The 17544-nt window shown below is 38.8% G+C and overlaps 2 protein-coding genes across 2 annotated transcripts; one reads left to right on the forward strand and one right to left on the reverse strand.

Moving 5' to 3' along the window:
• Positions 1 to 236: 236 nt before the first annotated feature.
• Positions 237 to 17544, forward strand: GCK72_013643 (uncharacterized protein; the record flags this gene model as incomplete). The annotated part of the gene is made up of 16 exons (XM_053729924.1): positions 237 to 344; positions 650 to 865; positions 2778 to 2869; positions 8862 to 8899; positions 8948 to 9018; positions 9607 to 9672; positions 10670 to 10808; positions 12836 to 13541; positions 14204 to 14266; positions 14319 to 14794; positions 14869 to 15055; positions 15109 to 15210; positions 16078 to 16348; positions 16394 to 16715; positions 16768 to 17384; positions 17434 to 17544. 16 exons carry the CDS (start codon positions 237 to 239, stop codon positions 17542 to 17544), a joined length of 3585 nt encoding a protein of 1194 aa, XP_053584696.1.
• Positions 1030 to 1589, reverse strand: GCK72_013644 (uncharacterized protein; the record flags this gene model as incomplete). Its single annotated transcript, XM_003100889.2, has 3 exons — positions 1030 to 1275; positions 1371 to 1442; positions 1488 to 1589. The coding sequence occupies 3 exons, from the start codon at positions 1587 to 1589 to the stop codon at positions 1030 to 1032; spliced, it is 420 nt and encodes a 139-aa protein (XP_003100937.2).

A 17544-nucleotide genomic window follows, 5' to 3' on the forward strand; every position in this document is an offset into this window, starting at 1 on the left:
GCTTATATACGTTCAGTGTGACTAAGAACTATTCAAAAAATAATTGGTTTCTGAAATTTCTAATAGATTTTAAATTAGATAATATAATTTCATTTGTACTGCAACACTATTGAATTGATATTGTGCAGTTGAAAAAAATAAATTGTTGGTGTATTTGAATATTATACTGTTATAGTTTTCATTGTAAGATAGCAGTATATAAACTGAGTATTATTGAAAGAAAACAAACAGGAAACATGTTAGTTTTCATCATTTTCACTGTATTCTCTGTGATTGCTGCTTCTAGTCGATTCGGTGAACCTAGATCAGGAGGGGTGGCAAAACTAGATCCGAGAGAATATGAGGTAACTAAACTTTACAGTATGGAAGCTTTACTGACGAATAAGGCAATGCAACCATCTTTCGACTGGGGTTTGAGTCACTGTGAAGTTTGCAATACAGTATACATTTTTGACATAACTATGACTATTTCTATTATGATGAGTAATTGGTTTTGAAAATGAGCAATTTTTTTTCAATTTTCATGTTTAGGCTCGAGCTTGGAACTACGTTGCCAACATAAATAAAGGAAATGCTGGTTCATCACTTCTAATTCCAGTCGAGGCAAGAAAGAAGCTCCGTTCGTCTTGAATAATGTCTCGATTTTTAGATTCTCAGTGTTGGAAAACAATCTGTCGCAGGAGAGAAATTCTATCTTGACATAGTTTTTGGAGAGTCAACATGTGAAAAAGATGTTCAAATTTCTGATTTGTTTTTTGTGGAATGTTCATTGAAACAAGATGGTCAACGTTCTATCTGGAAAGTTACTGATCATGAACGAGTATGGATGAAAGGTGCTGAAAGAAACGTCGTTACAGTTTCTAAAGTAAGAGACTTGGAGGCTGGTGAAGAAATCTGAAGCGTTTACATCCTCTTGATGTCATATGAATAAAGTTTTATCAAGCAGAACATGCTCAGTTCAAAACAAATAACAGTAATCACCATCTTAAATAACATTTTTTTTTCCCGTTTCGTCTGAAAAATCATCATTTAAATCTTCTCCTCAGCAGGAACATCTCGGATCTTCTCTGCAGTAATTTGCTCGAAATTCTCCCATGGTTTCTCCCAGATCGAAACTTTGTAAAGTGATCGTTGTCCTCCAGATTTCAGCTGACAATTGGCAGAGGTTACTTTCTCAGCTGTAACTGATCCTCCTTTAGTACATGTTGATTCTCCAACAAGAACTTCTAGAACCGTGTTTGTTCCGGCCACAACTTGGACTTGGGCTTTCACGACCTGGAATGAAATATTTTTATTTAGTTGAACGGTTGTTTCAAGTTTTGAAATTATTTCTTCAGATCTTTCTCTTGAAAACTCGTTTATTAACTAACCTTGATTGGAACCAAATAAGTTTGACCATTATTCTTTTCGTTGATCTCTGGAACTGATTTCCATGCTGTGTTCTGTAATTATTTTATCCATTTCCTCATTCAAATATTCAGACTTACCGTGTACTCCGTCGCGTTTACATCAGATAATCCGCCAGCTAATTGTCCATTGACTCCGTTGGCAACAACCAAAACAGCAGCAATAATGAAAGCGGAATGCATTTTGTGATGGGACAGTCAACAATCTATTGCTTTTTATACCTCGAGACAGGCAGAGTGTGAAGTGATAAAGACCGTCGAAAGATCAACAATTTGTTGAGAGGAAAGAAACGAAGAGAATGATCGTTATGACTAATCGAGACGATTCAATGAGGAATTGAGACACGTAACACTCTGTTTTCTGTTTCGGCAATGTCATCGGACGTCTTCTAAGCAATACAATAGATGTTTTCTTTCCGTTTTCCAGAAGAATTTACTTTTCTCTCTGAAAACAAATGAAACGGAAAGTTGTTATAAATAACTTTTTCAGACCCGGTGGAACAAGGTTTCAGGAAACTCACTCCAATATCTGACAAACTGTATTCTTTGAAGATAGTTGGAAATACATTCTAGAGATTTTGTCTACTATTCAAACTGAAAACTCCCACTGAACAAAGAAAATTAAAATGATTTCAGATTTGTCAGGAGAACTTTTCAAATGGAATCTAGCAGTTTAGTTTCCAATGGATTTACGATAAAAGCTATTTATTATCACTTCTTGTTTCGAAATGTCGGCAGAATTCCATTATGAATCATTACAGTACTTCTTCTAACTCATTTTCTTATCATCTTATTCTCGACAGTTATTTGAATGAACATGCTTGAAAGTTTTAATTTCAATCGGCTATCAGTATTTATTTCTGACATGAAAACATTTCAAAACAGGAAGAAAGAAACTGTAACATAATAACACAAAAAGTGGCATGTGATCGGAAGGAAAATGTTTATTTTTTGAATGAAATCTATGTTTTTGCAGATTCCGTTTCGAAACATGATTCGCATGTGATTTATTGGGAAATAATGGTTTCTGACCTTTTTTGTATTTTTGGACGGAAAAGTACAATGACTTTCACGCCACGCTGGAGCAAAAAGTGTGGTGTTGGATATTGAACGAAAATTTTAAATAACACTTGAAACTTTTTCTGTTTATGTTTTTTTAATACCGCAGAATTCTGCAGAAGTTGAGCCAAATCGGAGAAAAACCTTGTGAATGGAATACGGTAGGCAACGTAGTTGTGCAAACACTATCACGTCAGAATGCACACAATAGAAAATCTTTTTTTCATGAAATTTTATATCTTTTTCACTTTTTCCGTTGAATCTTGCATTATCTTGTTTCTAAACTCAATAATTTTAATTTTTAAATTCCAGTGTATGTCTCTCACCTACAATGCAGATGAAAACTACTACGAACCGCCTCTAACACCACAGCCAACCTGGGATCTCCCGTGCACTTATGAACAGTGAGTTTTTATTTCGAAAAATCTTCAAAAACCATCTGCTGATTAAAAAAAAGATTCCCTTTCTCTTCATTTGAACTTTTATCGAAAAATTTTCTGTCAATTATCGTTTACTTCCATTCCCGATCGCACCCATTTGGTTTCGTCGTCGAATATATTTTGTTTTCGTCGAAGATTCGTCCACTTGTACGTAGAAAAAACAGTTCGCATCTGTAGATAAGGTGTTTTTCACATAGAAGATGATTTATTTCGAGAGACTGCGATTAGTGGTGATTCTGCTGCACCGAGAACATTGATGTTCTTCAATTTTCGGAAATTTTGAGTGTGATCTTTTTGAAATTTATTCTTAAAACGAAGTTTTCCTATTTGAATAGACAAATCTTCAAGCCGTCTTGTTTCCCACAAGTTAACTTTGACTACAGCTTAAAAACATCATGTTCACAGATTCTCTCCACACATTTTCGATACTAAATCCTTGTCTCCCGCTAGTCAACGACACTACTAATTCTCTTGCAAAGTTTCCGTTTCGTCTCATCGTTGACCACCACCGGATATTTACGTTTTTTCCTAGAATGCCACTATTTTCCACTGATTCGCGTTGATTTATGACCGATAAGAAAGTCCGTTAGGTGCATGAATCCTTGCTTTTCAGACATAAACTGATATGAAACATTCTCTCATCCTACTCCTTTTTCTCACACAAACATTTTATTTTTCTTTCATTTTTGTTTTCTCTCTTCATTTTTCTTCCTTTCGTATTCCTTTAGTCTGTTTCGTTCCTTTTGGAAAATGGGAAGGCCGTTCTTCAATTGTTCCCAGGAGAAGAAGAAAAAGAAGTTGTCGTCTAAGAACGGGAACACAAAAAAGAGAGTTGAAGAAGAAACGAGAAGTAAGAAAAAGGGTTGAATACGACCAGAGGTATGTTCCTTCTTCATTGCAATCCATGTGATCTACCGTCTATTGATCTAACTTGTCGAATTTTCTAGTAGTTTTTTCAATGATGTTTTACAAAAAGTTTACTCTTGTATGTTTAGCTACTCAAACCGAAGTTCAGAATCCACACTTCCTGTAGAATCTTCCGTAGTTTTTGGATTATCTTCTCAGAACATTGACCCAAAGAAAGCTTTCTATTCATGTCGAGACGTTTCAAACGATTCAGTACAAAAATTGGAGGATTTTCATATTGATGTGAGGACACCTGCAATGATTCTGTAGGGATAGAATTGGATTTGGGGTCAACTGGAAATCGTTTCAGAAATGTTTTTGAGTTCGTCTAGTTCTGAAATACAATATCCAAATGATTCTGAATTTCTGAAACTCGATGAATTACATTTTGAAGAAGGGGGAGCATCAGTTCTGTGGTAATTGAACAACTTGAGAGACTTCTAACATCAAAATCAAGATTTCTTCTCTCAAGTTCTCAGACACATAGTGGTCCAAAGCATCCTGGAACCCAAAAGCTCTGAGAGTTTCCCAACTCAACAGAGGTCGTGTTTCTTCTTTCCATCCGTGTTTTCTCTCCAGTTTCTTTACTATTTCCATCGTCCATCCTGTCCGCCGTCCTCTTCGTCCCCATCATCGCCCGCCGCCGCCGCCGCCGACACTTTCCCACGCTCGTTTTTCCCACCACACACACCAGTTCCCTCCTCCCCTTTTTTCCGTCTCTCCTACTTCTTCAACGGCCAGTTCGCCATCCTTTTCTCACACATTGTCTGTGTGTATGGGAGTGGAGAGAGTGTGAGAGAATGCCCGGGGGCCGTCCCTCTCTACTCTATAGAGAATAGTATAGAAGATGAAGAGAAGTAGACATTTGAGAAGTGTGTCCTCTCCTCCCTTTTCTCTCTCTCGTTTTTCCTTCTTTCCATCGTCTGCAAACGGCCCCGCAACCGACCGACCACCGACACAGCCACAAGGCCAACCTTTTTTCCACTCGGCGTTTTTCCCACGATACTCCATCTCTCGCACGTTCCCAGAGACCATGTTCCCACCATTTTCCCCTTTATCCGATGTTTCTAGCTTATCTACGAGCCATTCTAGGACTCAGCTACAGTACTCCGACCACTTCGATGAGTTTGTGATAAGAAAGATACTTTCTTCTTCTCACTGTCTCTCTCTCTATCAGTTTCACAATGACTTTGATCCTTTGTTTGACTGCGTCTCTGTGGGAATACAATCTTCTTCTTCGGGGGTTGTCTTTGTGGCAATGAAAGACAACACACACAACTAAATGATGCGTGCCTGGGAAACCCCCGCTGATGACAAGAAGGGGAAGTCCTAGAAATTGGAGCCATAGCTGAATCTTCTCAAGTTTTGACACAAGAATTTACAGATTCATTAATTATTCAGGCTACTATGGATTACTCATTCATGACATCAACAGTTGGGATTCTAGAATTCTGAATTTTGTTAATTAAATTAAATACTAGAATCCTTTCATAGAGGTCTTGGTTACGGTAGATACAGTAATCTGAATTTTTCCAAGGTTACGGTAGATACAGTAATCTAAAGTTTTCCAAGAAATCCTAAAATACAAAGCTCTTAACTTCACATGATATACCAAACCCTTTATGAAATGTTAACCTTTATCGTTTAACAATAAAAAACCAGCATATTAATGTGTATTCGATGTGAACATTCCCACACCCCACTCAACTTCATATTAAAAAAAAAAGAGCAACCGACAGTCATTACCAATCAGCAGATTATTTTCCATGTACGTAGATAGATGAAAATTCAAAAACCGTCCGAAAGTTTCTCGAGTCGTCCTGACCTCTCACTGTCTGATAGTAACTTTTTCACTTGTTATCATATCACATAACACATTTCCGTGTGTCTCACCGAACTTTTTCTTCTCGAACCCAACGCTCCGCCCACTTTTATACATTCTCCTCCTTCTTCCCGCCGTCTTCGTCGCTTTGTGATCGTTTTCCCAGCGCTTCAATGGGTTTCCCAGTCACCGATTGATTTCCATATTTGTTTAGCTGGTATACATTGAAAAATGTCATGACTGTGAGGTGTCATGGTCAGTACCAGTTACTTTCTCAAGTTTTTCCTAACTCGCAGGAATTTCTGTTTCCCACGACAATCAAGGATTAAGAATCTAATTAGAGAGAGAGAGAGAGGAGAGTGACATGAAAGATTACAGTAATTGATTGCCTCTCTCATTACGTAATATGTTTATGTGAAACCTGAGATAGTGAGAGTGCTTCATGGAGACCTAACTTCAGTTGTCGCCAGAAAGCATCTGAATTACCTTTAGTTCTTGCTCTACGAGTCTTCTGTAATTTTATAATTATCTGTATGTTTCCCGAATCTTTTGTGCTGAAACTCGGTTAATATCGGTAGATCATGATTGAAAACTTCCACGACTTCACACACTGGGAACATTGCAATTTTGAATTGATACAATTTGCTACCTTCTCGTCTTTATTTACCTATTCCCTGTCGTTTCTCACCTCTTCTTTCCTTTTCTCTACAGCTCCTCTTTTACCGATTACCCAACATGACCCCGTTTTCCTCGCCTTTTTCGTCTTCATCTTTTCTATTCAATACAGGAATTTTATGTGCGTGTGTATGTATGCATGTGCACCACCAACAACCACCATACCTACCTACCTTCCTATCTTTTCTCCGATACCTTTCCTGGAAATCATTTTATGATTGGACCGACCACTTTCCGATTTTCATGAGAAACATAAAAACGTACTTTGCATGAAGCTTGAAGCGTATGAAGCTTCCCTTTCCTTCAAAGAAAATTGAACTGATCATTTTTCTGTCATTCATCAATATAGATTCTTATCTTAATTGATTGTGCAACAGACGTATTATTATTCACACTCAATCTGCTCTCCGGCGAGTTCTTTGACTTTTAGCACCTGCTCCTGGCTTTAGTGGGTGGTGTAAGTGGAGATTAGAATTTTAGACATTGTAGCTGCGTGTTGTTTTTAAATCTATTTTCAGAGTTTTCGAGGTCTGTTGATCGTAAAGTAGATGACTTCAATTTGTTTCTCTTGGCCTGTAAGGTGATAATTTTTTTAAACATTTCTGAATTCATTCCACATTTTCTGCGCAGACGTCATTCAAACTCCGCCCATTTTTTTTTTGAAATTCTCATCTAATTCTGTAACGAAACGTTCAAGAAAGTTAGTAAACAAGTTATTTTTCAACCGTCCATTTCGAGAATCGGGTGTGGCCATTGTGTTGTGGGCGGAGCTTCCAATTTACTGTAACCTCACCTCATTAAGAGAACCTTTCATCCGCCCTTTCCAGCTGACCATTCTCATGTGATCAATCAGTTTCACCCGTTTTCTCACATATTTCTTTCAATTTTTCTCTCATTTCTCTAATTGTTTCTCTTCTTATCATTCCGCTCTCTCTCCCATCACTGTCTCTTTCATAAAAACGGGGGAATCCCTTTTGCAGGTTCAAGTTGATATCATTAGAGAACCTGTTTTCCACATTATCAATACTGTTCTTTCACTCTTTTTCTCACTCTTTCATATAGGAATTGATTAATTTTTTCTCGATCGAAGGTTTTTTTCTACTTTTTCGGAGATTTGAGAAAGGAGGAAGTGTTCATCCGTTTACTGTATCAATCATCTTGACATCACAACTTTACCGTCTTTTTTGCTGGATTTTGTAATAACCTTCACACATTTTGTTTCCCAACTAAACTGTAAAATAAGAAATAGGTCGTATCATATCTTCAATGTTTTTGCAGAAAAGTGGTGATAATTGTGGAATGTTTATGTAACTGTCAACACCCAAAAACGAGGAGAGAATGATGTAGAATAAGATATCACTCATAGACATAATAGACACATAGACACAAAAAACTGAAGACAGAAGACTAGATTCTGCTTTTTGTTTTTTGGTGAGGTACGATGATAATTGGAACCTGAAACGGTAGATTTAACGTATCGGATGTTGACTTGGAGTGGAAGAACTTCTTCAATTTGTATACAAAAAGGTATCCGAGAGCAAGGAAATAATAATGAAACATGGATTTTCAAACGTTTTTATAGCCCTTCTCCTCATACAAATTGCTTTAACTCGCCGGATTTGTAAATTAAATTGTTTTCAGTAAAATAGATTTTACAAATCGCGCACTTTGTCTGGTGGGAATCCGATCAGTATGATAATTCTGGAATAAGTGAAAAATGCACAACATTTACAGTATAATCAGTTCAATTAGTTCCTGGTTAGTTCCACTCATAACTGAATTATCGATTAGAATATTCATCTTTCTGGATTGATACTGTTATACGTTCTATTCAATAAGTGCTATAACGAGAAACACTGGCAGACTGAGAAGCTACATAGGAGCATATTTGAAACTGAAACTTGAAAAAATTATCCTGCAGGACTGGCTCATGCGAGATTCCATTCGAGTAATTACAGTTTCGAGATGGTATGCGGTCTAGCTGGGCCTATTTTGTCGCGATGGGCTACCGAATTGTAAACAAATTTCCACAACTTCTCTGTTCTATCAGTTCTCCGAAAGGTTCCTGCAAAAGTTTCCTACAGTATCTCGCCTTTTTTGCACAGTTTCTCCGTTTCCCTTTTGCTGCTCTCATATTTTTTATTTCCCTGTTGCTTCTCCCATTCTCATCACGATTCTCTCGATTTCCAAACGATTGTTTCTTCCATCTCATTCGCCATAATAAATTTCCGTCAGAAGCCATCAAAAAACGTCTTGTGTGGGGCTCCATTTCGATGCGTTGTCGTTTTTACCTATTACCGTACCCTTTTCTCCAAGATGTTTCTTTCTCGAAACAATTTAATGATCGCCCCGTAGGCGGGTTGTGTGAATGAGTGGTGATAAAAACGCACCCCGATTCTACCGATTCTCTCCCGCGATTCATTTGTTTTCGAGCACTTCTTCCTACCTACCGCTTCATTCGGCGCTCCCATTTTCATTCCGTCTTTCTTTTTTTCTTATAAGAATCCACTATCTATCAGCACTTCTGAAAAACTATAAATAGTTATTTTTCAGACTGGGTAGACCCGAACACAATCTGGACAAGTTTATAGGTAAGTTGTCGAATCCTACAGTCCCATCACACAATAATTGAATTTCAGAAGCAATGTTTCAGTCGGTCTCGCCGGCGGCTACCACGCCTGGACCGGGTCAGATAGTGGCTTTACAACAGGTAAGCTTTTAACTATTTGAAGAAAAGTGTTTTGAAACTCACGATACATTGTGACAAACGTCAGACCGTTCTTGAAAATCAATCATCAATTTCGTAGGAAATATCTTTCATTCTTATCGATTTTCATCAGTTTGCCCAGAGTTCCTTTTTTTGACCAACTCAATGATCGATTATCCGCTTTCTAATCCACAGGACTATTGGACTATTGTTCTCAACGGTTTCCCATTCAATAAAAAACACGTTGTATTTTGCAATGGTATGTTCCCACAACATTGCTCGTATCGCCAGTGGGATAGTTTTTGCTCTGAAATTTTACATATAAACTTTGAGAATCAATAGAATCAGAGATAGTGTTTCATTTCTTCAGAAATTTCGAATTTTTTAAAATCAATGTAAGACTGGTGAGTTATCTTCCCGTAAAACGAGTCTTCACCTGCTAGCTTCCCAGGAGCACACAGTCCCGTGAGACCTCAGATCCCTGTGAGAACGCGGTCATTTTGGACAGACAGATGCGTCCCTTTGTTAATAAATCGATCTTTCTCTCTCTCAATTATTTCATTTTATTTTCACAGACTATTTCAGTTTCAGATACAAGCGTTGATGGCTCTTCAACTCCAGCAAAACAACATATTTCCAAAAGTTGACGATCATTCTGTGAGTTTATTTAATTCACTGTATACAGTCTCCCAGACTCCGAGTAAGAACTGCAAGGAAATTTTTGATCTACCCTCTTGAAACGAAACATTTGAGAAATTAGCAGGTCTAAAACGTTATTACTTTAATTTTTAGCGTAAAGCTCAAGGTCAGAAATAATAAAATATCAGTTTTAGAATTATTCTGAGAGCATTATCCACCCATTCAATCCAAAAAATCCTGGTTTCAGATACTTTTTGAAGCAGAAAAGGCAATTTTTCATTTTGATTTTGGAAAAATCTACGGGATTTGTTCATTTCTCAACATTATCTAACGAATGATAGCTCAAATCATGCTCCGTAGATTTTTACACATTTCTGTAGGGCGGTTTTTCAAATTGTTCATTAGTTTTTGAGAAAATAAGAAAAAATTGAAAGAAGTTTGGAATTTGATCGATTTCTCAAAAACTAATGAGCAATTTGAAAAACCGCCCAAACCAGGATTTTTTGGATTGAATGGGTGGATAATGCTCTCAGAATAATTCTAAAACTGATATTTTATTATTTCTGACCTTGAGCTTTACGCTAAAAATTAAAGTAATAACGTTTTAGACCTGCTAATTTCTCAAATTTTTCGTTTCAAGAGGGTAGATCAAAAATTTTCTTGCAGTTCTTACTCGGAGTCTGGGAGACTGTGCTGTATAAAAATATTGTCATGTTCTGGTGCTACTTAGAACACGTATGTATATAATGAATAATTTATTTGTGATTCTGGAGTGACGGTATATGAGTGGGATAAGGGGACCAAATGATCTGCAACTGGTCACATTACGGGATCGGCACACAAAGTAGAACTCATTTTGAAAAACGAGAGAAAATGGTGACATTTCCTCTTCGCGGTCAGACGGTTGAAAAGATTAAACCGTGTAGATCAAAACTTTAGATCAAAAAAATACTAAGAATCTTTGTAGCTTACTAACAACGTCACAGCATATATTATTCACTTGCTATGTTTTCAGAGCTCCCCCACCCCTGAAATGGCATCTCCATCGGCGAAACGAATAAAATTGTCGCCAAACACAAGCAATCACAGTGATGTAAGTGTTGCCTCAACGTCAAAAGGAATCAGTGGAGAGGCGAAAAAGTCACCCAAGATATGTAAGTTATGAGGGCATTGTTAATAATTGGAAATAATTGAAAAATTATTTGCTGGAAATTCCCATGCTTCCCTAAAATTTCCCACTGATTTTCTGTCTATCGGCAGTTCGTTTTTGTCAATATTCTGTTCCCTCCAGAATCGAGATATTTCGTACGAGACGCTCGGGGCGTTTGTCTCAATAAGAAACCGAAAATTTTCAAAATTCATAAGTTCATCACTTCCTCCGATCCGTTGTCGATCACGATGCTGCTTTCGCTGAAAAATCTAAATTTTTCCAAATTGCATCGGGATGCTATGAATCGAGACTCACGAAAATTCAGCTTGAGAGTTCTTCGAGAATCCCGACCCATAACATCGATGACTCATATTTTGGTTAAATTCTGGAATTCCGATATTCCTACTCTCTGTGATTTTTGTCTGAAATAATCATCATAACATAACGTTGCCTCCATCACAATTTCCCTTCCCTTGTTGGTTGGGAAACTGAAAACCACGGAATTGTGAGAATGTGAGTGTGTGTTGTCTCCCTTCCTATTGCTTCAGTTTGCTGGTGGCTAATTCATAAGCCCACTCTCGTTTCCATCGAATTTTTCCCACGTCAATCGATATTTTGAGCCGCGACGGCGACTGCTGAGCTCGGCTCTCCTCGACATCTCGAAAAGCTCCCGAAGACAGCTCCACTTTTTCTGAAGTCTGAGAATTTTTGTGGAGCATTGGAACGTATCGAAGAGAAGTTTGTTATCGATGAAGTGTAACCGAGAAACAAAGGTGATACCGACAGTTCTTCGGGGAAGCGAAGTTCATAAAAATATGCATAGTTGTCCATATTCATGTGGGAACTTTTAGCAGTGCCCATATCTGTTTGACGATGGCGAGAGATAATTGAGAACTAAGAAACGCAGAATCTTAGCTTCACATGCATAATGATACGAAGAAATAGATCAAAGAGAGAGAGTCTCTATCAACTGAAGGTACTGTACCTGTGGAATGAGTTGAAGTACCTGGAGGTGCCAGCTCTCTATTACATTGAACGAGCTCTATTGTATGCAGTGAACACACGAAGTGATTATAATGATAATTAGATTCTAATGAGTCAATAGATCTAATGCGTTGCAAAGCGTATGGCCAGGGAGATTCATACTGGTTAAGCGGACAGTTGATGAGCTCGGTGTCATGCTCACTTGGTTTGACGTCGTTTATCAGAAATGAAATGCCTTGGTTAGAAGATTTGTTAAATACCAAATTAGACTAAAATCTGGTACGGTGTTCAAAACTAATTCGGCGGACCGGGATTTTTAGTTAGGCAAAATTTATCTTCGATAAAGAGCGAAGTGATGAACGTTTTCGCGCAAAGAAGAAATAATTTATAAGATTACAAGCACTGCGACTGACTTTCAACTCACATGATATACTGATCTGTGAAGAATGTTCCTCTTTAGCTCATTCGTTTGAACATTGCGAAGATCTTCTCACACACGAATCACTTGAGATCCTCTTACCTGATCACTTTCCCATAACTTTCTTGACTCTTCTTTCTCATTTGTTGTGTGATGAGAATCGGCGGCACAAGTCAAAAGGATGAGTTGTGTATACATGGGTACTGTAGAAGAGGAGACAAGTGAAAATCATTCAAGTTAATTGAGAAGTTTTATGAAGTAAAAGTAGCGAAGAGGACAATGCGGTAGACCTTCAATGGATTAGGCATCCCGTTGTCTTCCGAACTTTTTCGACAGTTACTCAATTAGGGTTCCATGTTCATTCGTGAACTATTCCCCCTTGCTCTTTCACTATTGGATACCTAGACTCCGCCCCCTTGAGTTTGCCTTTCTACATGCTTCTCTACCAGAAAAGCTATAGACTATATGAAGAGAAAGAGTGTTATGGAGGCGTGGCGATTGAGTATCGGAGAAGGAAGAAAACCGAAAAGGGAGAAAAGGAGAGGAAAAGACGATTCGTTTTCCCACCCCGCTTTTCTTTCCATTGTGTGCTCTCCTTACTGACAGCCGGCTTCGTTCACCCTCTCCAGTCAGAAACCACCGTCCTTTTTTCTTTGGCCATCCGAGAGCTTCTACTATTCCTGCCCTGGGAATCTTCGCATCGGGTATCCCACGACGAGAGCTACTTCTCCTTCGGGAAGACCCCCCTTCAAGACTCGACTTTCACGCGCCACCCATCCATCCGGTCCCATCGTCTCCGTCGCCGCCAACGCCACGAGACTCCGAGATGGATTATCATCAGTCTTCTTCGGTAGCTTCTTCCGAATCATCCACAGCATCAACAGTAGCAGCAGCGGCTGCTGCTGCCGCTGCCGCTTCTATTCATCAGCATCATCATCCTCATCACTTGACAATGATGATAGATGAAAAGCCAAATCTATCAGCTCTATATTGTGATGATGGTTTATTATCAAGAAGTTTGACTGATATGGTATCCTCTGGTGGGTATGATAGTTCTTCATCAGCTCTGAGTGCAGCTGCATCAATGTGTTATCCAACACCTGATGCATATTATTATCATCCACCAATACCTCCTCAACCACCCCAACAACAGCAAGGGTTCGGTCCAACAGATGCGTGGCTTCAGATGCAAATGCAGCCAACATATCATAACTTCAGTAATACTGTAGTTTCTACTAATTCCCCTCTTCCAAATCATCTTCTCAGTTATGGCGGACAACCTTCGTTCGGTAAGTGTCAATGGGGTAATGAGAGAAATTATAATTGCGTAAGAAGGTTGGCGGTGTCTCAAAGTTCACAATGAAGAGGTGTTGCATAATATTGTTTCGAAATGATAGAATGGTTGGGAACCAATGTTAGAGACATTTGATGTTTGTTAAGTGTGGGTTACGGTAGGCTATTTTTCTTGTTCTCCCTATCTTGCTCAGTTTTTCATCAGGATACAGTAGGAGTTTTTCGTTTCTTTTTCATCTTGCTTGTATTTTTTCGAAAGGAAACAGATCAAGTTGATGTATAATATGGAGTAGCATTGATATGAACATATAGGTCTCGGAACTGTTTTAGTCTGATGATTTAATCGACAATTGTTTGAACAACACATTTTAATGTAGAAATTCAAAAATTCACATTTACGATTATCGATTCAGTATCGTTAACAATTATTTTAAAACCTTTTGAAAACTTAAACTCCATTGATATGTTTTCAGAATCCCTCGCCTAAGATCACGAATAGAATAATGAAGGCCCTTTTAAGATTATTTGTCTAAACTCAAACTCCATCACTCCTTATCAGTAAATCATTGCCCATATAAACATAATCAGTTTCTCTCGGCTCCTCTCTCCCAAAGGATCCCGCTTTATTTGTACGGTTTTACTATGGGTACGCGGCGACGAACAAAAAAAAACCGAACCCAAAAATTATGCATGACTCGATATAGGGCTTTTGGCGCCACCCACATCACAATCATCCCATATCAATCTCTCACATACATATTGAAAAGGTGAGAAGAGACTGTGTATTGTCGCTTCTATTTTCCCTGTTTTTCTATTCAGTTTTTCCATTCGATTGTCCCGGTTACATCGAATGCTCAACCCATATTACTATCCGTATTATTATGGACTCGGAACTCCAGTTCCTCCGATTCCTCCCGCTACTACGGGTGCACCAGCCTTTCCTATGAGCTCTGTGTCTACTGTAATCACTAGTACTGGTAACGCGACATACACTTCTCCAAGTGGCTCAACATTAACCAATCTCGAGTCTATCGGCAGTGGGTCATCTGATTTTCCAAACGGCCCGCCAGCTCCGACCTTCCCACCGCCGAACTTCTCGACTCCAACTCCGTTCCAATTTAACTTCAATTCGTTCACTCCTGTTCCGTCAGGAGCGCTGACAAACCCAGTCGTGAACACTCCGAAAAGATATGAACCATACGATAAAAAGAGCTCGAATCCTAAAAATACGCCGGCTAGAAATCGATTTGGGCAATTCTCAAGTGCTATGGGAAACATGGGAATGTTCGGTTTGGGTAAGCAATCGAACAGACGGTTCCTAATAATTTAAAATAGTATCTGTAAATTGTATTATGTGCTTTATTTCCAGCTGATCCATTCTACACTCTTGGACAAGCCACTCCGAATACTTCTTCATTTCTGGACACGTCATCATCAAGTTTCGGTCTCCCATCTTCAGCCGTCGCCAATCCAATGTCCAGTTATCAAGCAGCTTTCCAAGGAAAACTGGCAAATCTTCACAGTATGATAAGTGGATCTGCTCAGACATTAACAAGGTAAACTATTGCAATTCAATCACTTCAAATAAACCGAAATCAAAAGTTTTCAGCGATCGGATGATTGATTTCATTAAGAACAAGGAGACATTGGAGTGCATCATATCTATATTCCACGCCAAAGTTGCCCAGAAATCATACGGAAATGAGAAGAGGTAAGGAGATGAAAGGAAGACAGGTGGTGAGAACAAGCCACTCAATATTTGCTCATATTTGATACACTTACAACAAGAAACATACACATTTAGATGGGTTAATGTTGTTGAAGCAGGTGGCCCATCCCCCTTTTCTTGGGTATCAATTAGTAACCGCTCACTTCAAAATAGAAGAAGGGTTACTGTAGGTATCTCCAGACAGCTAATGACTATGCTTTTTTTTCTAACTTTCCCTCGAAGTTTTCAATCGAGAAAATTGAAAAATCTACCGAAAAAGAGAAACTAGGTGAGACAGCGGCACACGTACCGTGGGAACTTTCTATCGTTTCGCTCTCTGTTGATATCTGAAAACACGAGACTCTTTTGATATTATAATCAGTGGGATACTGTAGTTTCATGACTCATGTTGTCATAAAGACTTCCGGAGATACGGAGATGTTCTCATCTCAAGTACTCATTCAAAAGGACTTCCACGTGGTTCTACTTTACATTATATTATGTGTGGTAGATGTCAATTAGGGTTATCCCTTCACCCTCTCAGATTTGTACTCATTTTCTAAGTGTTCTATTTTCTAATTGGTCAGTAGAAGAAAGAGAGAGAGACTAAGCGCATAAATACGGTGGTGTTTGCCACTTGTGTTGCATTAAATATTGTGTTTCTTCACTGCTACTGATGGTGGTGGAAGGAGAGCATGCTGGTTACGTAAGATTAGAAGACTAAGCTGAGTGAAGCATATGTTCGTTAGCGTTTTCCAAGATTTCGCGCATATTTTTGGGTAAAAGGAAAGTTAGAAACATGAATAGGAAAAATATGAAATGAACAGACGTGAGAAAGTCTAGACACCTTCACACGATTTCGTATTTCAGATTCTTCTGTCCACCTCCATGTATCTATCTGATCGGTCAGGGATGGAAAGTCAAGAAGCAGCGTGTTTTCGAGTTGTTCAAGACTTTTAAAGCAAATTCACAGAAAGATCTTTTGAATACTATGGAAACTGAGCCACTTCACGAGCAACAAGCTTCGGAGCTTGTCGCGTACATAGGAATTGGATCAGACAACTCGGAAAGACAACAGTTAGATTTCTCCGCCACCAAAGTGAGGCATCCAGGAGATCAGAGACAGGATCCAAATATACATGTAGGTTGAACTGTCTTTTTTCAAAAGATTACTTTTGATTTTTAGGACTATTGTGCCGCCAAAACACTTTTCATCAGCGACTCGGACAAACGAAAGTATTTCGATTTGAATGCTCAGTTCTTCTATGGATGTGGAATGGAGATAGGACAATTCGTTTCACAACGAATCAAAGTTATCTCGAAACCATCGAAAAAGAAGCAGAGTATGAAGAACACCGACTGTAAATACCTGTGCATCGCCAGTGGAACGAAAGTTGCTCTCTTCAATCGTCTCCGATCACAGACAGTGAGCACGAGATATCTTCATGTTGAAGGTGGTGCTTTCCATGCTTCGTCGACAAAATGGGGAGCTTTCACCATCCATTTGTGTAAGTTTTATTGAAACTTTCAGATTTTTGAAGTTAATTCCTAATTTTTCAGTTGATGATGAACGTGGAATGCAGGAAGCTGACAACTTCGCTGTTCGTGATGGATTTGTATATTATGGAAGTGTCGTGAAGCTTGTGGATAGTGTGACTGGAATAGCTCTCCCAAGACTGAGAATTAGAAAGGTCGACAAGCAACAAGTGATTCTGGATGCATCATGTAGTGAAGAACCAGTATCACAACTGCATAAATGTGCATTCCAAATGGTCGATAACGAGATGGTCTACTTGTGTCTCAGTCATGACAAGATCATTCAACATCAAGCACAAGCCGTCAATGAGCATCGTCACCAAATCAACGATGGAGCTGCGTGGACAATCATCTCAACTGATAAGGCTGAATACCGATTCTACGAAGCGATGGGAGCCGTCGCCAGTCCGATATCACCGTGTCCAGTTGTCGCATCACTTGAAGTCACCGGAAACGGAGAAAAAGTAGAATTACATGGAAGAGATTTTAAGCCCAATTTGAAAGTGTGGTTTGGAGCAACTTCAATGGAAACGACGTTTGAAAGCGAAGAGAAAGTTACGTGCTCTATACCACCGGCTTCGCAAGTGAGAAATGAGCAGACGCATTGGATGTTCACGAATAAGCAGACGAATGATGTAGAGGTAAGAGACAATGTTGTCTTGGGCTTTTCTGTAATTCCGTTTCATTCAGGTTCCGATTGCACTGGTTCGAGATGATGGTGTCATCTATTCAACGGGTCTAATCTTCTCCTACAAATCATTAGAACGACACGGAAACATGCGAATCCTTTCCACTTTCTAG

The sequence above is a fragment of the Caenorhabditis remanei genome, chromosome IV (genome assembly GCF_010183535.1).
Source record: "Caenorhabditis remanei strain PX506 chromosome IV, whole genome shotgun sequence".
Lineage (NCBI taxonomy): Eukaryota > Metazoa > Nematoda > Chromadorea > Rhabditida > Rhabditidae > Caenorhabditis > Caenorhabditis remanei.